Source organism: Carcharhinus amblyrhynchos, chromosome 19, assembly GCF_965287045.1.
Source record: "Carcharhinus amblyrhynchos chromosome 19, sCarAmb.v2.hapA, whole genome shotgun sequence".
NCBI lineage: Eukaryota > Metazoa > Chordata > Chondrichthyes > Carcharhiniformes > Carcharhinidae > Carcharhinus > Carcharhinus amblyrhynchos.
Window position 1 is genome coordinate 43,144,625 of NC_137342.1, and position 20,095 is coordinate 43,164,719.

At 40.7% G+C, this 20,095-nt stretch overlaps 1 protein-coding gene across 3 annotated transcripts in view; it reads left to right on the top strand.

Moving 5' to 3' along the window:
• The window catches only part of usp6nl (USP6 N-terminal like), a 200,450-nt gene that overhangs the window by 133,390 nt on the left and 46,965 nt on the right, over positions 1–20,095 (top strand). For all 3 annotated transcript variants that reach the window (XM_080207677.1, XM_080207678.1, XM_080207679.1), the window contains exons 9-10: positions 12,711–12,759; positions 17,065–17,185. In XM_080207677.1, the coding sequence (XP_080063803.1) occupies positions 12,711–12,759; positions 17,065–17,185 (170 nt within the window). The remainder of the gene's footprint in view (positions 1–12,710; positions 12,760–17,064; positions 17,186–20,095) is intronic.

Here is a 20,095-nt window from a genome sequence, read left to right on the forward strand (position 1 = left end):
CAGTGATTTAGAACAACAATGGGAAACAATTAAAATAGTTTTCAACATAGTTCAGGGAAAATATATTTTAAAAAATAGTAACATGCTGAACACTAATGAATCATCATGGATTAATAAAGCATGACGGAGGAAATTGAGGGTGAGAAATGAGGCCTGTGCTTAGTAATGGAGAGCATCGAAAAGGAGAATATGAAATGTTTAGAAAGAATCTTTTTTGAAAAAAGCAAGTAGGAAAACAAAGAACTAAGTAATTAACTGGAAAGGAACATGAAAACAAAAGTGATAAAATATTTAATAGGCGTACAAAATAAAATGAAAGATGGGGTTGGAATAAAGGCACAAGGGATGGACTGGATAAAATTATAGGCAACAATAACAAGCTAGCAGAAATATTAATTACTTAGCTTCAGCATTTACTGGGCAACAGATCAATTGGATATTAAAGTGAGATTAAAACTGATATAACTTCAACTTTTAGAAAAAGGAGAAATATTAAACAAGTTACACAAACTCAAAGTACAAGGCCTGTGATCTGGATGAATTGTATCTGCACAATTTAAAATAATGCAGAGATTTAGCAGCAACATGTTAGTATTTAATGATTTGTTCGAAATCTGGAGATCTGTGAGATAACTAAAATTATATCTGTATTTCAGAAGGAAGATGGTATATGACCAGGAAAGTATAGTTTAACATTGATGGTAGGAAGAATAATGGAAACTCTGCTCAAGAGGGAAACTTTTTAAAAATCTAGAGGTCTCAAATATAATGAATAACCCGCATGGCTTTAGGAAAGAAAAGTCTTGCTTGACCATCCTGTCTGAATCCTTTGAAAAGGTAAAAGTAGATGAGGATAAAACTATACAAGTGATTTATCTCCACTTCGAGAAGGAGTACCAGATAATAGAAAAATGAGTAATATCAGAGCATGCAGAGGGACATATGGCAGAATGAATAGCTGGCTGTGTCAAGGACAGAAAGCAGCGCATGGATAAAAAGTAGCCTGTCATTGTGGGAGAAGAGGGAAATTTGGTGCTCCAAGCTCCGATAATGGAACCATTGTAACTCGCAATGTATATTAACTATTTTAGACTTTTAAAAATTGACTTTTCAATTCCATTTTGTGTAGTCAGTGAAGAGGACTTCCAACAAATGGACGTATAAACGATGAAATAACTTCAATGCAAATAAATATGAGGTATTAGGAGGTCATATTATTTGGAAGATTAGGCTCCAATTAGAATAGAGGAACAAAGGAATTTAGGAGTGTAAATACGTATATCACAGATCGATAATTTTTTTTAAAAGAATACCAAGCACTTGGTTTCATTTCTTGAAGGATCGGACTGAAAAGCAGAGATTATGGTGAACTTGTATTGCACCTTAGAGGAGGCAATGACTGAATGGTATTATCGCTAGACTATTAATCCAGAAACTCAGTTAATGTCCCGGAGATCCAGGTTCAGACCCCACTGCAGCAGATGGTGGAATTTGAATTCAATAAGAAAAATCTGGAAATTAGAACCTACTGATAACCATGAAACCATTGTCGATTTCCAGAAAAACACATCTGGTTCACTAATGTCCTTTAGGGAAGGAAATCTGCTGCCTTACCTGGTCTGGCCTACATGTGACTCCAGAACCACAGCAATGTGGTTGGCTTTCAGCTGCCCTCAGACAACTAAGGATGGGCAATGACAACCAGCAACATCCATGTCCCACGAACACACAAAAAAAAAATCCTTGTTTAGATCACGCTTTGACTACTGTGTACAGTTCTGATCTCGTACAAAAGAAATATAGATGCAGTGGAGTGCTATCAAAACGTTTACAAGGTTGATATGAGAAATGTGATCTTACACCTATCAGCAAAGTATGGAAGAGGCTGGGTCTGTCTTGTCTTGAAAAAGAGAAGGCTGAGGGGTGACCAAGTGGGGGGGGTCTTCAAAATTAGGAAATGTTTCGTAGAGCATGCCTTTCCATGTGTGGGGAGAAGGGCAAAACCAGAGGCCATTAATACAAGTTTGCTGACAACACCATCTTAATGCTTTTGATCTCAAACAATGATGAGACTGAGTACAGTAATGAGAGAGAGAATATGGCGACAGTAATCTCTCCCTCAGTGTCAACGAAATGAAGGCGATTGACATCAACTTCAGGAAGCGTAGAGGAGAATATGCTCCTGTCTACGTCAACGGGGACGAAGTAGAAAGGGTCAAGAGCTTCAGGTGCCTAGACCACCAACTGCCTGCCCTGGTACCCCACCATGCTGACACTATAGTTAAGAAAGCCCACCAATGCCTCTACTTTCTCAGAAGATTAAGGAAATTTGGCGTGTCAGCTACGACTCTCACCAACTTTTACAGATGCACCATAGAAAATATTGTTTTTGGTGGTATCACAGCTTGGTATGGCTCCTGCTCTGCCGAAGACCACATGAAACTGCAGGAGATTGTGAATGTAGCCCAATCCATCACACAAATCAGCCTCCCATCCATTGACTCTGTCTACACTTCCCGTTGCCTTGGCAAAACAGCCAGCATAATTAAGGACCCCACGTATCCCAGACGTTCTCTCTTCCACCTTCTTCCTTCAGGAAAATGATACAAAAGTCTGAGGTTACGTACCAACCGACTCAGGAAGAGCTTCCCAAAGTAACAAAAGAAAATCCAGAAATGGGATGAGAAGCTCATCTTAGGAAAACCATTAAGTTTAAAGGAACAAAGAATAAGAAGTTGAACAAGTCCTGTTCAGTAGAATTCAAGTAAAATGCAAAGAAAATGCTCTGAGTTAGAGACACTTGCACGAACCAGATTTAAAGTGAGAAACCAGACATCTGAGTTTGGTGACATCTTAATACAGCCTGTGAAGCGTTGTTGGGTACCTGAGAGATAGTGTAAAAGCTTGAATGCACATGGTAGCCAGAACTACTTAAAAGAGAGATTGAAATCCTCGAAGTGAAGGCATCAGTGAACAGATGTTTAGGAGAAGATTCTAAGGTGTGTTTTTTGAGTGGAGTTTGGAAACATTGTATAGAAGTCAGAGTTTCAATGAGACTAGTTGGCTCACAGTATGGTGACATCTGTGGCTGAGTGGACTGCACTTTTGGGGCCTTGCACACTGCCTCATTTATGGGGCCCTTGGCGATGTTTTACTCCATTGCCTGCTAATAGATTCAAATGAACCTATCATACTTATTTGCATTGAACAGCTGATCGGCAAATTCAGAGGTACAGATTCTGTAGCTCCCACAGCCACCCCTCAGTTTGCACCCCCAACTCCCATTGACTGCTGCCCTGTACTGCAGCACTGTGTTTTATGGAAAGTTCACTTCTGATTTGAGAAATCCACCAATGATATTTTGGGTGGAACTTGCCGCTTGGATTCAGTGTGTGCTCTTTCTGACCACATTTCGCCCATTGGTTTAATATTTATTGAGAATATTATAGTATAAGATATTTTGTAACTTGTGTTAACCTTAAAAATCTGTGTTTTTCTGGCAAGATGTTGGTCGAGTGAAGGAGTAGTCGATTATAGATAATCTTGTTTAATAAATGTTTTGTTTAATTAAGTTAATTGGCAGTCTTGTGGTAACAACGTGGTAGCACAGTGGTTAGCAGTGCTGCTTCACAGCTCCAGGGACCTGGGTTCGATTCCTGGCTTGGGTCACTGTGTGTGTGGAGTTTGCACATTCTCCTAGTGTCTGCATGGGTTTCCTCCGGGTGCTCCAGTTTCCTCCCACAGTCCAAAGATGTGAGGGTTAGGTTGATTGGGCATACTAAAATTGCCCCTTAGTATCCTGAGGTGCGTAGGTTAGAAGGATTAGTGGGTAAATGTGTAGGAATATGGGGGTAGGGCCTGGGTGGGATTGTGGTCAGTGCAGACTGGATGGGTCAGATGGCTTCTGTCTGCAATGTAGGGTTTCTATGATTGTGACTCTATTCATCCAAGTCTCAAAATTAAAAGTAAAAGTTATGTTCTATTTATTGAGGTAGGATTCCGCTTTGCAACCTGACACAAGGCGCCAAATGGCCTCTTCTGCCCAGTGATTCAATTCCATGTTGTCAGAGGGCTGTAAGCTGCATCAGAAAAATGTTTTGCATATCAAAATCATTAAATTGTTTGACTTAAACTGTTGAGTAAACTAGAAATTAAGTATTGAATCCAGTAACCAAAGTTTGCTCAGAGAGAGAAAACAACAGTCATGAGTGGTGATGGACAATTGAATAACTGACTGGAGGAACAGATTCCAAAAGCATGGGGGAGGCCAGCATGTCAGTGGAGAGACAAGCTGAAGCATTTGCAAGTATCTTCAACCTGAAGTATTGTCTTTGATCCATCTTTGTCTCCTCCTGCGGTTCTCGATTATGGATGTCAGTCTTCAGACAATTCAATTCAGTCTACGCAGAATTTGACCATACTTTTAGTTCCAGTATAGCTAGAACTGTGGCATCTATCTGACAATGTGGAATTTTGCCCAATTGTGCCCTCTCCAGAAAAAAAAACAAGACAAAGCCAATTCAGACAATTATTAGTCTCATCAGCCTACTCTCCTCAATTAGAGAACTGCCAAAAGATGTTATCGACAATGCTATTGAGCGGTACTAACCATAGAATCCATACCATGCAGAAGGAGGCCATATGGCCCATTGAGTCTGCAGTGGCTCTGAAAGAGCATCTTATCCAAGCCCAACCACCCTGTCCTATTGCTGTAACCCCGCACATTTACTATGACTAATTCACCTAACCTCTTTGGACTGTGGGAAGAAACATGAGCACCTGGAGGAAACCCATGCAGACATGGGGAGAATGACTGACTGTGTGGAGTTTGACCAGTCACCCAAGGCCAGAATAGAGCCCAGGTCCCTGGCATTGTGAGGCAGCAGTGCTAACCACTGGAGTTCCTCGGGGTAGTATCCTTCACTCACATCAGAGAAGAAGTGGACATGATTGCTCACGATTGCAATGTTCTGGATTGTGCTGAACTCGTAAGATACTCGAGCAACCTGTACTCAGCTGACTCGGACATCATTCGGGCTTTGGCTGAGAAGTAGTGAGTGGCGTTTGTGCTGCACAGGTCCCAGCTAATAAACTGAGTGGAGTCACCTAACCATGGCTCCTGATGTTCAACCTCATTGCCATCAATGAATCACCCACAATCAACATCCTGGGGTTACCATTTGAGGAAAAACTTAACCAGACAAGCCATAGAAATATTTGCCATGAGAATAGATCAGAGGCTGGGAACTCTGTGACCATTAGCTACCCTTTTGACTCACCAAAACCTGTCCACGTCTGCAAAGCAGAAATTTGGACAGTATTGGAATGCACTCCGTTTGCTTGGATGAGTTCAGCACCAACAAGATTTCAAGAAGCTCAGCACCATCCAAGTCAAAGTAGCCCATTTGATTTGAGCCCCATCCAAAACCTTAAAAGCATTCACCTAGTCATACACTGTTTTGACTTAGTCAACATTTTTCATTGCTGGGTCAAAATCCAGAATTAGATTGATGCACCCACACCATGTAGAGTGCAGTGGTTCAAGAAGACGGCACTCTTTTGAGGACAGTTAGGAAAGGGCAATAAAATGCTCATGGCAAGAATGAATAAAAACGCGTGCGTATGAGTACTGTCACATAATGCAATGTTCCTAGGCACTGCTCGTGAATGTTATCAAACAACAATTGACACTGCGTTACATAATGCAGTTCAGGACAATGACCAAAGGTTTGGTTGAAGAAGAGGAAATAGAAAACTCTAGGGAGAGAATTCCAGAGCTTGAGGCTTGGGGAGAAGCTGATGCCACAGTGTGTAGCTGTCCACAGTGGGTATTACTAAAATCAAGGCTGTGCAGTGATCTTGGAGAATTCTGGGGATGAAAAATGTTTGAGGTGGGGGGGATTAAGTTGTGATGCAACTTGAAAGCCACAATGAGAATTTTAAAATGGATGTGTTGTTGAACGAAGAGATGATGTAGATCAACGAACAGGGATAATGGGTGAACAGACCTAATGTAAGTTAGGATACAGCAGTTTTGGATGAGCACAGATTTAAGCAGGGGAGAAATTGGAGACCAGCAAAAGAGAATTGGGATAGCTCAGTGTAAAAATAATGAAGGAATGGATAAGGATTTCACAAGGAGATGAGTTCAAATGGGGAGTTACCAGAGAACCATAGAAAATTACACTCAGAAACAGGCCTTTTGGCCCTTGTCTATGCCGAACCATTTTTTCCTAGTCCCACAGACCTACACTTGGACCATATCCCTCCACACCCCTCTCATCCATGAACCTGTCCAAGTTTTTCTTAAATGTTAAATGTGACCCCGCATTTACCACTTTATCCGGCAGCTCATTCCACACTCCCACCACTCTCTGCGTGAAGAAGTCCCCCCCAATATTCCCTTTAAACTTCTCTCCTTTCAGCCTTAACCCATGCCCTCTGGTTTTTTTTCTCCACGAGCCTCAGCGGAAAAAGTCTGCTTGCATTCATTCTATCTATACCCATCAAAATCTTATACACCTCTATCAAATCTCCCGTCACTCTTCTACGCTCCAGGGAATAAAGTCCTAACCTATTCAATCTCTCTCTGTAACTCAGCTTCTCAAGTCCCGGCAACATCCTTGTGAACCTTCTCTGCACTCTTTCAACCTTATTTACATCCTTCCTGTAACTAGGTGTGCAAAACTGTACACAATACTCTAAATTCAGCCTCACCAATGCCTTATACAACCTTACCATAACACTCCAACTTTTATACTTGATACTCCGATTTATAAAGGCCAATGTACCAAAAGCACTCTTTACGACTCTATCCACCTGTGACTTCACTTTTAGGGAGTTCTGTTCCTGTATTCCCAAATCCCTCTGTTCAATTGCACCCTTCAGAGTCCTACCATTTACCCTGTATGTTCTACTTTGGTTTGTCCTTCCAAAGTGCAGTACCTCACACTTGTCTGTGTTAAATTCCATTTGCCATTTTTCAGCCCGTCTTTCTAGTTGGTCCAAATCCCTCTGCAAGCTTTGAAAACCTTCCTCACTGTCCACTAGACCTCCAATCTTTGTATCATCAGCAAATTTGCTGATCCAATTTATCACATTATCATCCAGATCATTGATGTAGATGTGGCACACCACTAGTTACAGGCCTCCAATCCGAGAAGCAATCCTCCACAAACACTCTCTGGCTTCTTCCATTGAGCCAGTGTCTAATCCAATTTACTACCTCCCCATGTATACCTAGCAACCGAACCTTCCTAACTTATCTCCCATGAGGGACCTTGTCAAAGACCTTGCTGAAGTGACAACATCCACCGCCTTCCCTTCATCCACTTTCCTGGTAACCTCCTGGAAAAACTCTAATAGATTGGTCAAGCATGACTTACCACGCACAAAGCTATATTGGCTCTCCCTAATAAGTCCCTGTCTATCCAAATATTTGTAGATCCTATCCCTTCTCACACCTTCCAATAACTTGCCCACCACCGATGTCAAACTTACTGGCCTATAATTTCCTGGACGACTTTTGGAACTGTTTTTAAACAACGGAACAACATGAGCCACCCTCCAATCATCTGGCACCTACCCAGTGAATACTGACATTTTAAATATGTCTGCCAGGGCCCCTGCAAGTTCAACACTAGCCTCCCTCGAGGTCTGTGGGAATACTGTGTCCGGTCCTGGGGATTTATCCACTCAAGACGGCCAGCAGCTCCGCCCCTTTAATCTGTAAAGGTTCCATGACTTCCCTACCTGTTTGCCCTATTTCTGTAGACTCCATGCCCGTTTCCTCAGTAAATACGGATACAAAAAACCCATTTAGTATCTCTCGCATCTCTCTTGGTTCCAGTTGGATGCTGTTTCGGAAGTGGAAGCAAGTGATCTTAGTAATGAAGCAGACATGTCGTCACAAGTTCACCTTGAAGTCAGATGTAACTGGCTGAACCAGTCTCATTCCACCTCAGAATTGGTAGAAAAGGTATCGAGTTAGTGGCGAGGGACTTGTGTTTGCAATGGACACCAAAGACAATGGTTTTGATCTTCCGAGTATTTAGTCAGAAGAAATGTTTGCTCATCCAAAAGGGATGTTGGATAAGTATCTTGACAAATTGGAATCAGTGAAGGATCAAGAGGTGGTGTTGAGGTAGAGCTAGGTATTATCAGCAGAATGATGTAACCTGATGTGTTTTCAGATAATTCTGACAAGAGAAAGTATGTACAAGAGAAAGTATGTACATGAGAAATAGGATAGGGGCAAGGATTGACCTTTGGGGGATGCCAAAGGAAATTGGGCTAAAGTGGGAGGAGAAGCTTTGCAGATGTTTCTTTGGTATCAGGGTGAGGTATCTAAATGGATACAAAATTGGCTTCTTGACAGAAGCCAGAGTGTGGTTGCAGAGTTGTTTTTCAAACTGGAGGCCTGTGACCAGCAATGTGCCTGTGGGTCCATTATTATTTGTCTTTTATATTAATGATTTGGATGAGAATATAGGGGGCATGGTTAATAGATGACACTAAGATTAGTGGCATTGTGGACAGTGAAGAAAGTTATCTCCAATTGCAATGGGATCTTGATCAATTGGGCCAGTGGGCTGACGAATGGCAGATGGAGTTTAATTTAGACAAATGCGAGCTGATACATTTTGGTAGATTGAATCAGGGCAGGACTTATTCAGTTAATGGTAGGGCGTTGGGGAGAGTTATGAACAAAGAGATCTAGGGGTACATGTTCATAGCTCCTTGAAAGTGGAATCACAGGTGGACAGAGTGGTCAAGAAGGCATTTGGCATGCTTGGTTTCATCGGTCAGAACATTGAATACAGGAGTTGGAATGTCTTGTTGAAGTTGTACAAGACATTGGTAAGGCCACACTTGGAATACTGTGTGCAATTCTGGTCACCTTATTATAAGGATATTATTATACTAGAAAGAATGCAGAAAAGATTTATTAGGATGCTACCGGGGCTTGATGGATTGAGTTATAAGGAGAGGCTGAATAGACTGGGACATTTTTCTCTGGAGCATAGAAGGCTGAGGGGTGATCTTATAGAGGTCTATAAAATATTGAGGGGCATACATAGTCAATACCTTTTCCTAAAGCATAGGTTTAAGGTGAGAGGGGAGAGATACAAAAGTGTCCAGAGGGGCAGTTTTTTCAGAGGGTGCTGAGTGTCTGGAATAAGCTACCAGTGATAGTGGTAGAGGCGAGTACTATATTGTCTTTTAAAAAGCAATTAGATAGTTACATGGGTACAATGGGTATAGAGGGATATAGGCCAAATGTGGGCAATTTGGATTAGCTCAGGGCTTTCAAACAGAAAGGGCAGCATGGGCAAGTTGGGCTGAATTGCCTATTTCCATGCTGTAAACCTCTATGACGCCATGTCAACTGAAATGAGACAATAGCAATCCCACTCGGGTAGATGAAGGAGAGGCATTGGAGGAGGATGTATGGTCCATGTGTCAGTGACTCCAGAGAGGTCTAGAGGGACGCATTGGTTATGTTGTAATGTGTCCTTATGAATTATTTCTTGGAATTGGGTATGTCTAATTGAAATGCATGCACTTAAGTGGCTGTCCATTCCTGTTTTTTGCTTTGCTTTTTTTAATGAATGAATGAATTTTGTGAAATGTGTGCTTCATTCAGATTGAAGGTTCCAATTACTTGCCATTCTTAAAATTAAGCTTGTGTTTTTTGACCAAAATTTAAAAAGTAGTTTCAAATTACCAGTTTGAGGAAAAACTGGCAACCTTTTGTTTTTATTGAAAAGATTGACATTTTGCTTTTGCAACTCATACAGATTTGTTCCATTGTTAAAATGCTAGTCACTAGTTTGAATCCTCCTGTCACTTATGTAATTTGACATGCTGAATATTATAAATTCCTGCATTACATGAGATAAAGGGTTGACACATTGAGTAGACTTTTGGATTGACATTCAAAAAAACTTGGCTTCAGATTAAAATGGTTGCTTTATGCTTGCTGTCATGTAATTTTCAATATCATAGTTATGTTCCATTTATTGTTACTTATTTTATAATACAATATTTGGAAAAGGATCAAATCTTTTTCAGTAGTTTAGTTTTGATACAGTGACTGTTAATATTTTAAGATATGCATTTAGTGGACTTTTGGGTACAAAAAGATTAAAGAATTGGATAAAAGGGAACTGATGAGGGTTCAGCTGCTCTGAGTGTTTTTGATGTGAATTATCTTAAGGTAAACAGATACTTAACTGCAAAAGGAGATCAAGGTGGACTCACAAGAATACGTGTCACGTTTACATGCTAAAAGCATGACTTCTAAGACTAGTTTCGATAGGATAAGAACAAAAGGGATAAACAATGTATCAGGTCTGTTTGTTTGTGTGCATGCATGCTATAGGTAGTGTCTTATGTACTGTGGCCTTGTATTTCTGGTTTAATAAATCTTGTATTTAAATGATTACATGGCTAGACATTTCCTCACTGGTTTACGAATCATTCCTCTCATTGTACTAACTTGCAAAATATACAATCGACAACTGGTGTTTCAAGTTATCCTTCTGGGATTTGGGATATCGTCATATTTAACATTAGCAGCACTCTTAACAGCATCAGCAGAAGTGACCACCGTACAGTCCTTGTGGGAACAAAATCCTGTCTTCACGTTATGGCTAGTCTGTATCATGTCAGGTGGCATTACCACCATGCTAAATGGACTTGGTCTGACAAGTGCCAAGTAACATTGGTGCCACGCAAGTGACAGGCAATGACCATCTCCAACAAGGGAGAATCTAACCATTGGCCCTGCCTTTGATAACCTAGGCCCCAAGCTCTGGAATTCTCTCTCTCTGCCTCTCTGTTACATTTTCCTATTTTTGGACACTCCTTAAAACCTAATTAAGCTTTTCATCGTATGACCTAATATTTTCTTTATGACCAATGTCATGTTTGTTTTCTAATACTCCTGTGAAGTGATTTGAGATGTTTTGTTACACACAAACTTTGAAACTGGGGGCAGGAGTAGATCATTTGGCTGTATGAGCCAGCTGTATCATTCAATATGATCATGGCTGATCCTCTGTCTCAATCCCATATTCTCCTTGATGCTATTAAAACCTTTTTTAAAAATCTATCTTCTGAATTAATTCAGTCACCAGGCTTCCACAGCCTCTGTGGTAGGGAATTCTATAGATCCATTACTCTAAGTGAATACATTTTTCCTCATCTTTGTCCTAAATGGACAACCCTGTATCCTGCAGCCCTGTTAGAATTTTATACATTTCAGTCAGGTCTCCTCTTATTCCAAATGCTAAAGAATACAGATCCAGTCGAACCAAATTCTCCTCGTAAGAAAGCTGTGCCCACCTAGTAATTGCCTATTGAATCTTCACTGCATTCCCTCCATTTATATTCTTTCTTGGGTAGGGAGACAGAAACTGCACGCGGTAAGTTATGTTTGGTCTCACCAAGGCCCTGTAGAACTGCAGTAAGACATCCCGACTTGTAAACTACATTTGAGGCTCTATATAAATGTAAGTTTTAAAATTGCAACTGCAATTTGATACAGTATATTCCCTAATTTTTGAACATCTTAAATATCTGCTATTGTGAACTTGTGTTTTTGTGCTATGACTATTAAGCACTGTGTTTCATCATGAAAGTTTTTGTTTAATCTCTGCTGCCCTCCACCGTATCACAGACCTTCCTTTCATTACTTGCTGCCCCCTTGCCATTGGCTTTAAAATTGTTCTCTTTCTATCGATTTTCAGTTCTGACGAAAGGTTATCATTAAGTGTTTCCCTCCACAGATGCTGTCGATCCTGCACAGCATTTCCAGCATTTGCTTTTATTTTCAATTTCCAGCATCCTCAGTATTTTGCTTTTTGTTCTAGCTATACTGTAATGATAACGCATATGAATTCAGATTCTAGAGTTTGTTTAATATGCCATATTGGTGGTTAATAATATTATGCCTGCAAGCTAGTGTTTTTCTGGAGTTGCTGGACATTTTAGGAACCATAAAAGAGTACTTTATGCAGTCAATGAAGGCATAATCACTACCTGATTGTGAGAGTGAAACCAAGTAGCAGTAGAGTCAAAGAAGCAGAATAGCTGGAAGAAATTATGGAAGTCGTACTATAAAAACTGAACAGAAGCTTTCAGAAGGTTAATTTGGTAACTGATAGTCAGCAACCAGGAGAGATCATAAATCTGTGGATGAATGTTAAGATAGGCCTGACGGATCTTCCTCACTGTAACTGTCCCTTGTAATATATACCTATTGCTAAAATTCAAGAAAAATAGCCATCAGGACAAGAACATTCAGTTGCAAGATAATGGCTTCCTTTAATCCTATATGAGACACAGTTTAAGTTACGAAATCTGCTTGTTCTATTGGAATGACCCACGAATGTCTTTCTTGCATAGTTTACTATGCAATATAGTTTGGTTTACTATCAAATAAATTGGTTGGACTTTAACCTGGTGTTGTTTACCCCAGTCCAACGCTGGCATCTCCGCATCATTTCTTGCAAGTGTCCAGGATACCATTTTGCTGAGCTTTTCAGCCAGTGGCACATGTGTAAATGGTGCATTTGCATTCCTGAAAACACCCTGAACTCTAGATCTTGCTTTCAGATTTAATGAAGATGACTGAGTAAATATGTAAATATTAATATGGCATGGGTCAAAATTGAAAGATAATTTTTTGCATTTCTCTTCTGCAGGCAACAAGCTTTGTTCCATGTTTTAGCTGCTTACTCCATGTATAACACGGTATGTTTTTTGTTGTCAGTATTTTGAGCTGGTTGTTCTGTCATTCTATCAGACTAATTTTTTTGTCAAAATGAAAGTTATTACTGATTTCAAGAATTCACTTCTAACCAAGTAATTGTTGGAACCCTTTTGAAAGGAGGCATGATTTTGGGGAGGGGAAATTCAGTGTGAAGAATATCTGAAGGAAAATGTCAGGGAAATTTTTTTGTTCAGTGTCTTCCCCCTCCTTGAAGAACTTAAGAGTGCTAGGAGGATATTCATTGTGGGCATAAAATTCATCAGGTGCTCTTTGGTAATCGTACATCAAAAGATGTTACTAGTGATTGTTTTGTGGAGTGAAAATTAGATTATATTTTCTGGAGTTTGATCCACTTCATCTAATAACTTTGTAAATATTTAGTCAGTGAACTTCAGCGAAGTACTTGCAGCTCAGAAACATGCTTCTCATCCTTACAGATCCACGCTGAACTTTATATTCTGCATGAGTCTATCCCTTACTCCCCTGACTCTGACAAATCCTGCTTTTCTCACCATCGTGTGCTTAAATAGCTTTCTCGAAATGCGTGTAAATGATTTGTTTCAACCAGTGCATGTTGGATGTCTTGCATGTCCTAATTACTGTCTGAGTGACAACATTCTTCCTGAATTCCCCGTTCAATCTATTAGAGACTATTTTATAGTTTTGGCCTCAATTCTGGGCTCTTTTTTGTGAAAGGAAGCACAGCTCTATGCCTCTCCTAGCAAACGCTTTTCATAATTTAGAACAGTTTTATCAGTTCACCCCACCTGTTTTCTATAGAAAAGAACCCCAGCCTGGACAATACTTCACATCTTCTCTGGTGTGTGAATCCTCTCTTGTAAGTACAGATGACACTGCCAAGGTTTTACACAAGTTTAACATAACTTCTTCGCTTTATAGTCCTGTCCCTCCTTCTAGAAATGAACCCAGTGCTTTTGTTGCTTTCTTTGTCCTTATTAACCTGAGAGACTACCTTTAGTAATTCATGTATCTGTACCCCCAGATCATGTATCTGAACCTCCAGATTCTTCTGTTCTTTTTCCTCTATTTATATTGTTATCCAATGAGTTTGTGATCTCTGTATTCTTCCTACCAAAATGTTTTACCTCACACGCTCTTATATTGAAGTTCATTTGCAATCACATGCTCATTCTGCAAGCTTATTCATGGTCTAGAACTTCTGGTTTCCGGGCAGCAGGGGAGTCATACCTGGGTGGTACTCTGAAGGTGCACTGAGGGATCACCCCAACCCCGCAGAAGTCCCTGTGAAAGGAATGGCACATTCCCAATAAAACTGAGACATCAGATGGTCCAGGCACCTGTAGCAGAACAGTTAACCAGGGCAAATTGACAGGATTAAAACCACTTGTAATTCTTGAGTAATTGCTACTACTCTCCCAACATCCCTGGATTACCCCATGCCATCGACTGTACCCCCATTCGCAACTATCCTCGATCTTCCCCTCTCTCCCAGATCACCCAACCCCCCAAGCACCCAACTTGTAATTATCTTTTTCAAGACTCCAAACCCTCACTCACGTACTACATATACCTGCCTTGGCAAAATGGCTGGAATATTTAAACTTAGTTTATGATAGCAAGTGTTATAAAAAGGGAATGTGGCTTCATTTCACCTGATGCCGCTGCCCTGCACCAGAAGGAGTACAGAGCTGCCGCACTGCACTTTTGTCAGCAGACCTGTGTCGGAAGTCCTTGTGGGAAATGTGCAGTTCCAAATTAACTAAGTGAAAAGGAGCAGAGTGGCAATCTGGCTGGGATTATCATTTCACAGAAATTCTTGCCTAATGTCTTCCTGTTATTTGTTACAATCCTCCCTGCACGCTGCATTTTGGCGTCATTTTTAAATGTTAAAATTGTTCTCCTGATTTGAGTCTCCATCATTTACCTAAATGCTGTTCAACAATGACCCCAATCGTCCTTGTGGAATTGCTATTTCTCACCATTTGCCAATCTCCTAACTATTCTTAATGGCTACTTTCTCTTTTGCTGTTCACTTTGTTCCTTGCCTTCCGATTCCTCATGTTCTGGGCAGCACGGTAGCACAGTGGTTAGCACTGCTGCTACACAGCTCCAGGGACCTGGGTTCGATTCCTGGCCTGGGTCACTGTCTGTGTGGAGTTTGCACATTCCCCTCCTGTCTGCGTGGGTTTCCTCTGGATGCTCCGGTTTCCCCCCCACCGTCCAAAGATGGGTGGGTTAGGTTGTTTGACCATGCTAAAATTACCCCTTAGTGTCCTAAGATGCGTAGGTTAGAGGGATTAGCTGGTAAATATGTAGGGATATGGGGATAGCGACTGGGTGGGATTGTGGTCGCTGCAGACTTGATGGGCCACATGGTCTCTTTCTGCACAGTAGGATTTCTATGATTTCTGTGATTCTGACCTGACTGTAAGTCCTTATCAAAAGCTTTTTGTAAATCTAAACATCTTATGTCAACGGCACTAGTCATTACTTTTTCTGTAACTGCAAATAAATCAAGTTTGGCCAAGCTCAGTTGTCCCTTTTGGAATCGAGCTGACTGCTCTGATGTTTGCCATTTCTTTGTTTCCGTATTACATCTTTCTACTACCTACAAGGCCAAGGATTGTTCTATTTTCCTTTTTTATAGATATATATGAATCATATCAGTTGTCCCCCAATTTACTCTTATTCCCTTTTCTAGTGAATTTATATATGTTATAGTGCCTCGATCACCTTTTCCCTAACTATTCTTGATATGTATTGAAGCAATCCTCCGAACCAGGGATTTCATCAATTTTAATTAGTCCATCAATTATCCGAAACTTTTCTGCCTTGCATGTATTTATATCTTCTTTGATTTCTTCTCCTGTTGCATCTACCATTTGATTTGATTTATTATTGGCATACAATAAAAAGTATTATTTCTTGCATACTTCGACACAAAGCATATCGTTTATAGAGAAGGAAATGAGAGAGTGCAGCATGTAGTGTTACAGTCATAGCTAGAGTGTAGAGAAAGATCAACTTAATGCAAGGTAGGTCCATTCAAAAATCTGGTGGCAGCAGGGAAGAAACTGTTCTTGAGTCGGTTGGTACGTGACCTCAGAATTCTGTAATTTTCTCCCAACAGAAGAAGGTGGAGAGAGTGTGTCCGGGGTCATGGGGTCCTCAATTAACTGGGTGTTTTGCTGAGGCAGCGAGAAGTGTAAATCGAGTCAATGGATGGGAGGCTGGCTTGAGTGATGGATTGGGTTACATTCATGATCGCTTGTAGTTCCTTGCAGTCTTGGGCAGAGCAGGAGCCATTCCAAGCTGTGATACAACCAGAAAGAATGCTTTCTATGGTGCATTTGTAAAAGTTAGCATGTTGGTTTGCCTGGTAAATACTGAGGCAAAGTAATTAATACTGCTGTAATTTTGCTATTTTTTAATTTATTTATGGGATGTGGGTGTTATTAACTGAGTTTATTGTATGAATCATCTAATGACACTACTGTCCAGATATTTATTTTATTTTGTGCCTGTTAATTGCTGTACCTTTTTTAATTTTTAATTTCATTTTATAGTTTTGCTTCGCTTTCCTTATTTTTTGGATATTTTCTGATTTGGTGGTGCCAATTTGGCATCTCTTCAATTGTTAAATTTCACGCTGTTTGTAAATTAAGTTCTCTGCAGCTTAAGAAAAATGCATGTGTCTGCACCACTACCTCTTTGCTGAGTTTCACATTTTGCCAACTGGTAACGCTCCTGTAATGTCAGCTGTGAACAGTTCAGTGACGGTGGCATGACAGCACAGTGGTTAGCACTGTTGCCTCACAGCGCCAGGGATCTGAGTTCAATTTCAACCTTGCTTAAATGCATGAAGTTGGCATGTTCTCCCAGTGGGTTTTCTCTAGAATCCTTCAGACGTGCAGGTTAGGTGCATTGGTCATAGTAAATGTCCAGTGTTACAGGGATAGGCTAGCGGGGTGGCCCTGGGTAAGATACTCTTTTGGAGAGTCCGTGCAACCTTGATGGACTGAATGGCCAGTCACCTTCACTGTAGGGATTCTGTGGTAACTGCTGCATTTTCTGAAGCTCTGGTTTCAGTATAAATTGGATTTGGAAAGGAAGCTGGCAACTGTCTTTTTTACATTGGTTCCTTTTCCGAATGTTTGTGTTTCCTAAATCGTTATTAAGAATTATTTATTTCTAAATCAAACTGTATAAATTAAGTATCCAAGTCTCATTCATTTCCGTTAAGGGAAATTACTAAATTCCTTATGTCATTGTTAAACTTTATTTTTCATTTTATTCAATTGCAGGAAGTAGGTTATTGCCAGGGAATGAGTCAGATTACTGCACTACTACTTATGTATCTGAATGAAGAGGATGCTTTTTGGGCACTTGTGAGACTCCTGTCTGATTCAAAACATAGCATGCATGGTAAGATATTTCAAGCTATGTTAATGTGAGGAAAAAAGGCTGTTGACTATTATTAGGTAAAAATGAATAACCTGTTGAGTCAATTTTGAGATTCTTGATTGTGGTCAGTCACTCCCTATGTCTGTACACGGGTAGCACCCAGACACCATGCTTTTGCTTGTCTGTGACTGACGGGCCCTTGAATGTGTTCACCACACACTCAACAACAGAGCCAACAACAACAGTAAGTGTATGCTGAGAGGTAGAGTGGAGCCTACTTGAGATAATAAGGACACTGTTTCCGACGAGGTACAGGACAAGTCTGGAATACAAATGAGTACTTTGTATTAGTGTTTATTCAGGAAGATGGTGTTAGCAAAAGTGGAGATGGTAAAGGTAATGGATGGGATGAAAATTGATGGACACTATACAATGGAAATACTGGCAGTACTTAAAATGGATGTCATTGGTCCACATTAACACAACCTGGTTTTGATTCAGAAGATGGTTAATTCCAAATAATAGCAGAAAATGCCGGCACTATGCTGCAGATTCGACAACATCTGTAGACAAAGAAATCAAGGTAATAGTTTAGTTCGATGACCTGTCATCAGTTGTCTGATTATTTCTTGATCAACCTGGGGAGAACGTACAAACTTCACATGGACAGTGACCCAAGCTGGGAATCGAACCCGAGTCCCTGGCACTGAGGCAGCAGTGCTAACCACTGTGCTACTATGCTGCCAGAGCACATGATATATGCTCTGGTGAATTTCCTTGTCTGGTATATTTTTAGTTGGTCCAACTATAAGAAGAGGCTTTTCTGGACTCATTGCCCTTCAGTAAGGACATTGCTAAATTCAACAGATGGAAGCATTCTGACAGTTAATTTCTATGATGATACCTGCCTCCAGCAAAAATAGGGCCATAGTATCTCATTTAAAAATCAAGATCTAGAATATTCTGTGCCAGGTTTCAGATGATGGTTAATGCATCTCTTCAAAAGCGCCGTTGTGATTTATGGCATAATCAGGATCCCTGAATGAACTTAGTGAGCTGGAAACCAGTCCTGTGCACCAGTTGTCCATCACGTATTGACAGCTGCCAACTTTTAAAAGTTATGTGAATAAAGATTTTGCAGTTGTTGAAATTAAACGATGTAGTAAATGAATGAGTTGACTAAGTTCTTCGGAATTGGAACTGCATGGTTCTTGAACATGATCTCAAATAATTTCTTGAGTGGACAGATGCCATGGACTCAGTTTTGCTGAAGACCAGACAAAACTGACCTGGGTTCGGGAATTTTGATTTGGTTTATTATTGTCACAAGTACTGGCGTACAGTGAAAAGTATTATTTGTGCACTTTACAGACAAAGCATGCCATACATAGTAAGGAAAGGAGAGGGTGCATGATGTAGTGTTACAGTCATGGCTAGAATGTCAAGAAAGATTAAAGTGCAACGAGGTCCATTCAAAAGTCTGATGGTGGGAAGAAGCTGTCCTTGAGTCGGTTGGTTTGTGACCTCGGACTTTTGTATTTTTTTCCCAATGAAAGAAGGTGGAAGAGTGTATGGCTGGGGTCCATGGGTTCCTCGATTATGCTGGCTGCTTTTTGATTTGAGTTATTATTATTGCATGTATTAGCATACAGCAAAAAGTATTATTTCTTGCATGCTATACAGACAAAGCATACTTTTCATAGAAAAGGAAATGAGAGAGTGCAAAATGTAATGTTACAATCGTGGCTAGAATGGAGAGAAAGATCAACTTAATGCGAGGTAGGTTCATTTGAAAATGTGATGGCAGCAGGGAAGAAGTTGTTCTTGAGTTGGTTGGTACATGTCCTCAGACTTTTGTACCTTTTGCCCGACAAGAAGATGGAAGAGAGGATATCTGGGGTGTATGGAGTCCTTAATTATGCTGGCTGCTTTGCCGAGGCAGCAGGAAGTGTAGAGTCAATGGATGGGAGGCTGGTTTACGTGATGGATTGAGCTACATTCATGACCTTTTGTAGTTTCTTGTGGTCTTGGGCAGGGCAGGAGCCACACCAAGCTATGATACAACCAGAAAGAATGCTTTCTATGGTGTATCATTAAAAGTTGGTGAGAATTGTAGCTGACGTACCAAATTTCCTTAGTTTTCTGAAGTAGAGACGTTGGTGGGCTTTCTTAAATATAGTGTTGACATGGGGGGGATCAGGACAGGTTGTTGGTGATCTGGACACCAAAAAGCTTGGCGCTCTCGACCCTTTCTACCTTATCTCTGCTGATCTAGATAGGGGCGTGTTCTGCACTGTTTCCTGAAGTCAGTGACAATCTCCTTTGTTTTGTTGACATTGAGGGAAAGATTATCGTTGCTGCACCAGTTCACCAGGTTCTTTATCTCTTTCCTGTACTCCATCTCATCATTGTTTGAGATCTGACCCATTACGTGATGCCATCAGCAAACTTGAAAATCAAGTCAGAGGGGAATTTGGCTTTTCCGAGGCAGCGGGAAGTGTATACAGAGTCAATGGATGGGAGGTTGGTTTGCATGATGGATTGGGCTTTGTTCACAACTCTTCGTAGTTTCTTGCAGTCTTTGCCAGAGCAGGAGCCGTACCAAGCTATGGTACAACCAGAAAGAATGCTTTCTATCGTGCGTCTGTGAAGGTTGATGAGAGTCAAAGAGGACATAGCAAATTTCCTTAGCCTTTTGAGGAAGGAGAGGTGTTGGTGAGCCTTTGTAACTATAAGGGCCAGGGTAGGTTGTTGATGATCTGGATGTCTTAAAAACTTGACGTTCTCGACCATTTCCACTTCAAGCCTGTTGATGTAGGCAGGGACATGTCCTCCACTACGCTACCTGAAGTCAATGACTATCTCCTTTGTTTTACTGACATTGAGGGAGAGATTATTGTTGTCACACCAGTTCACTAGATTCTCTATCTC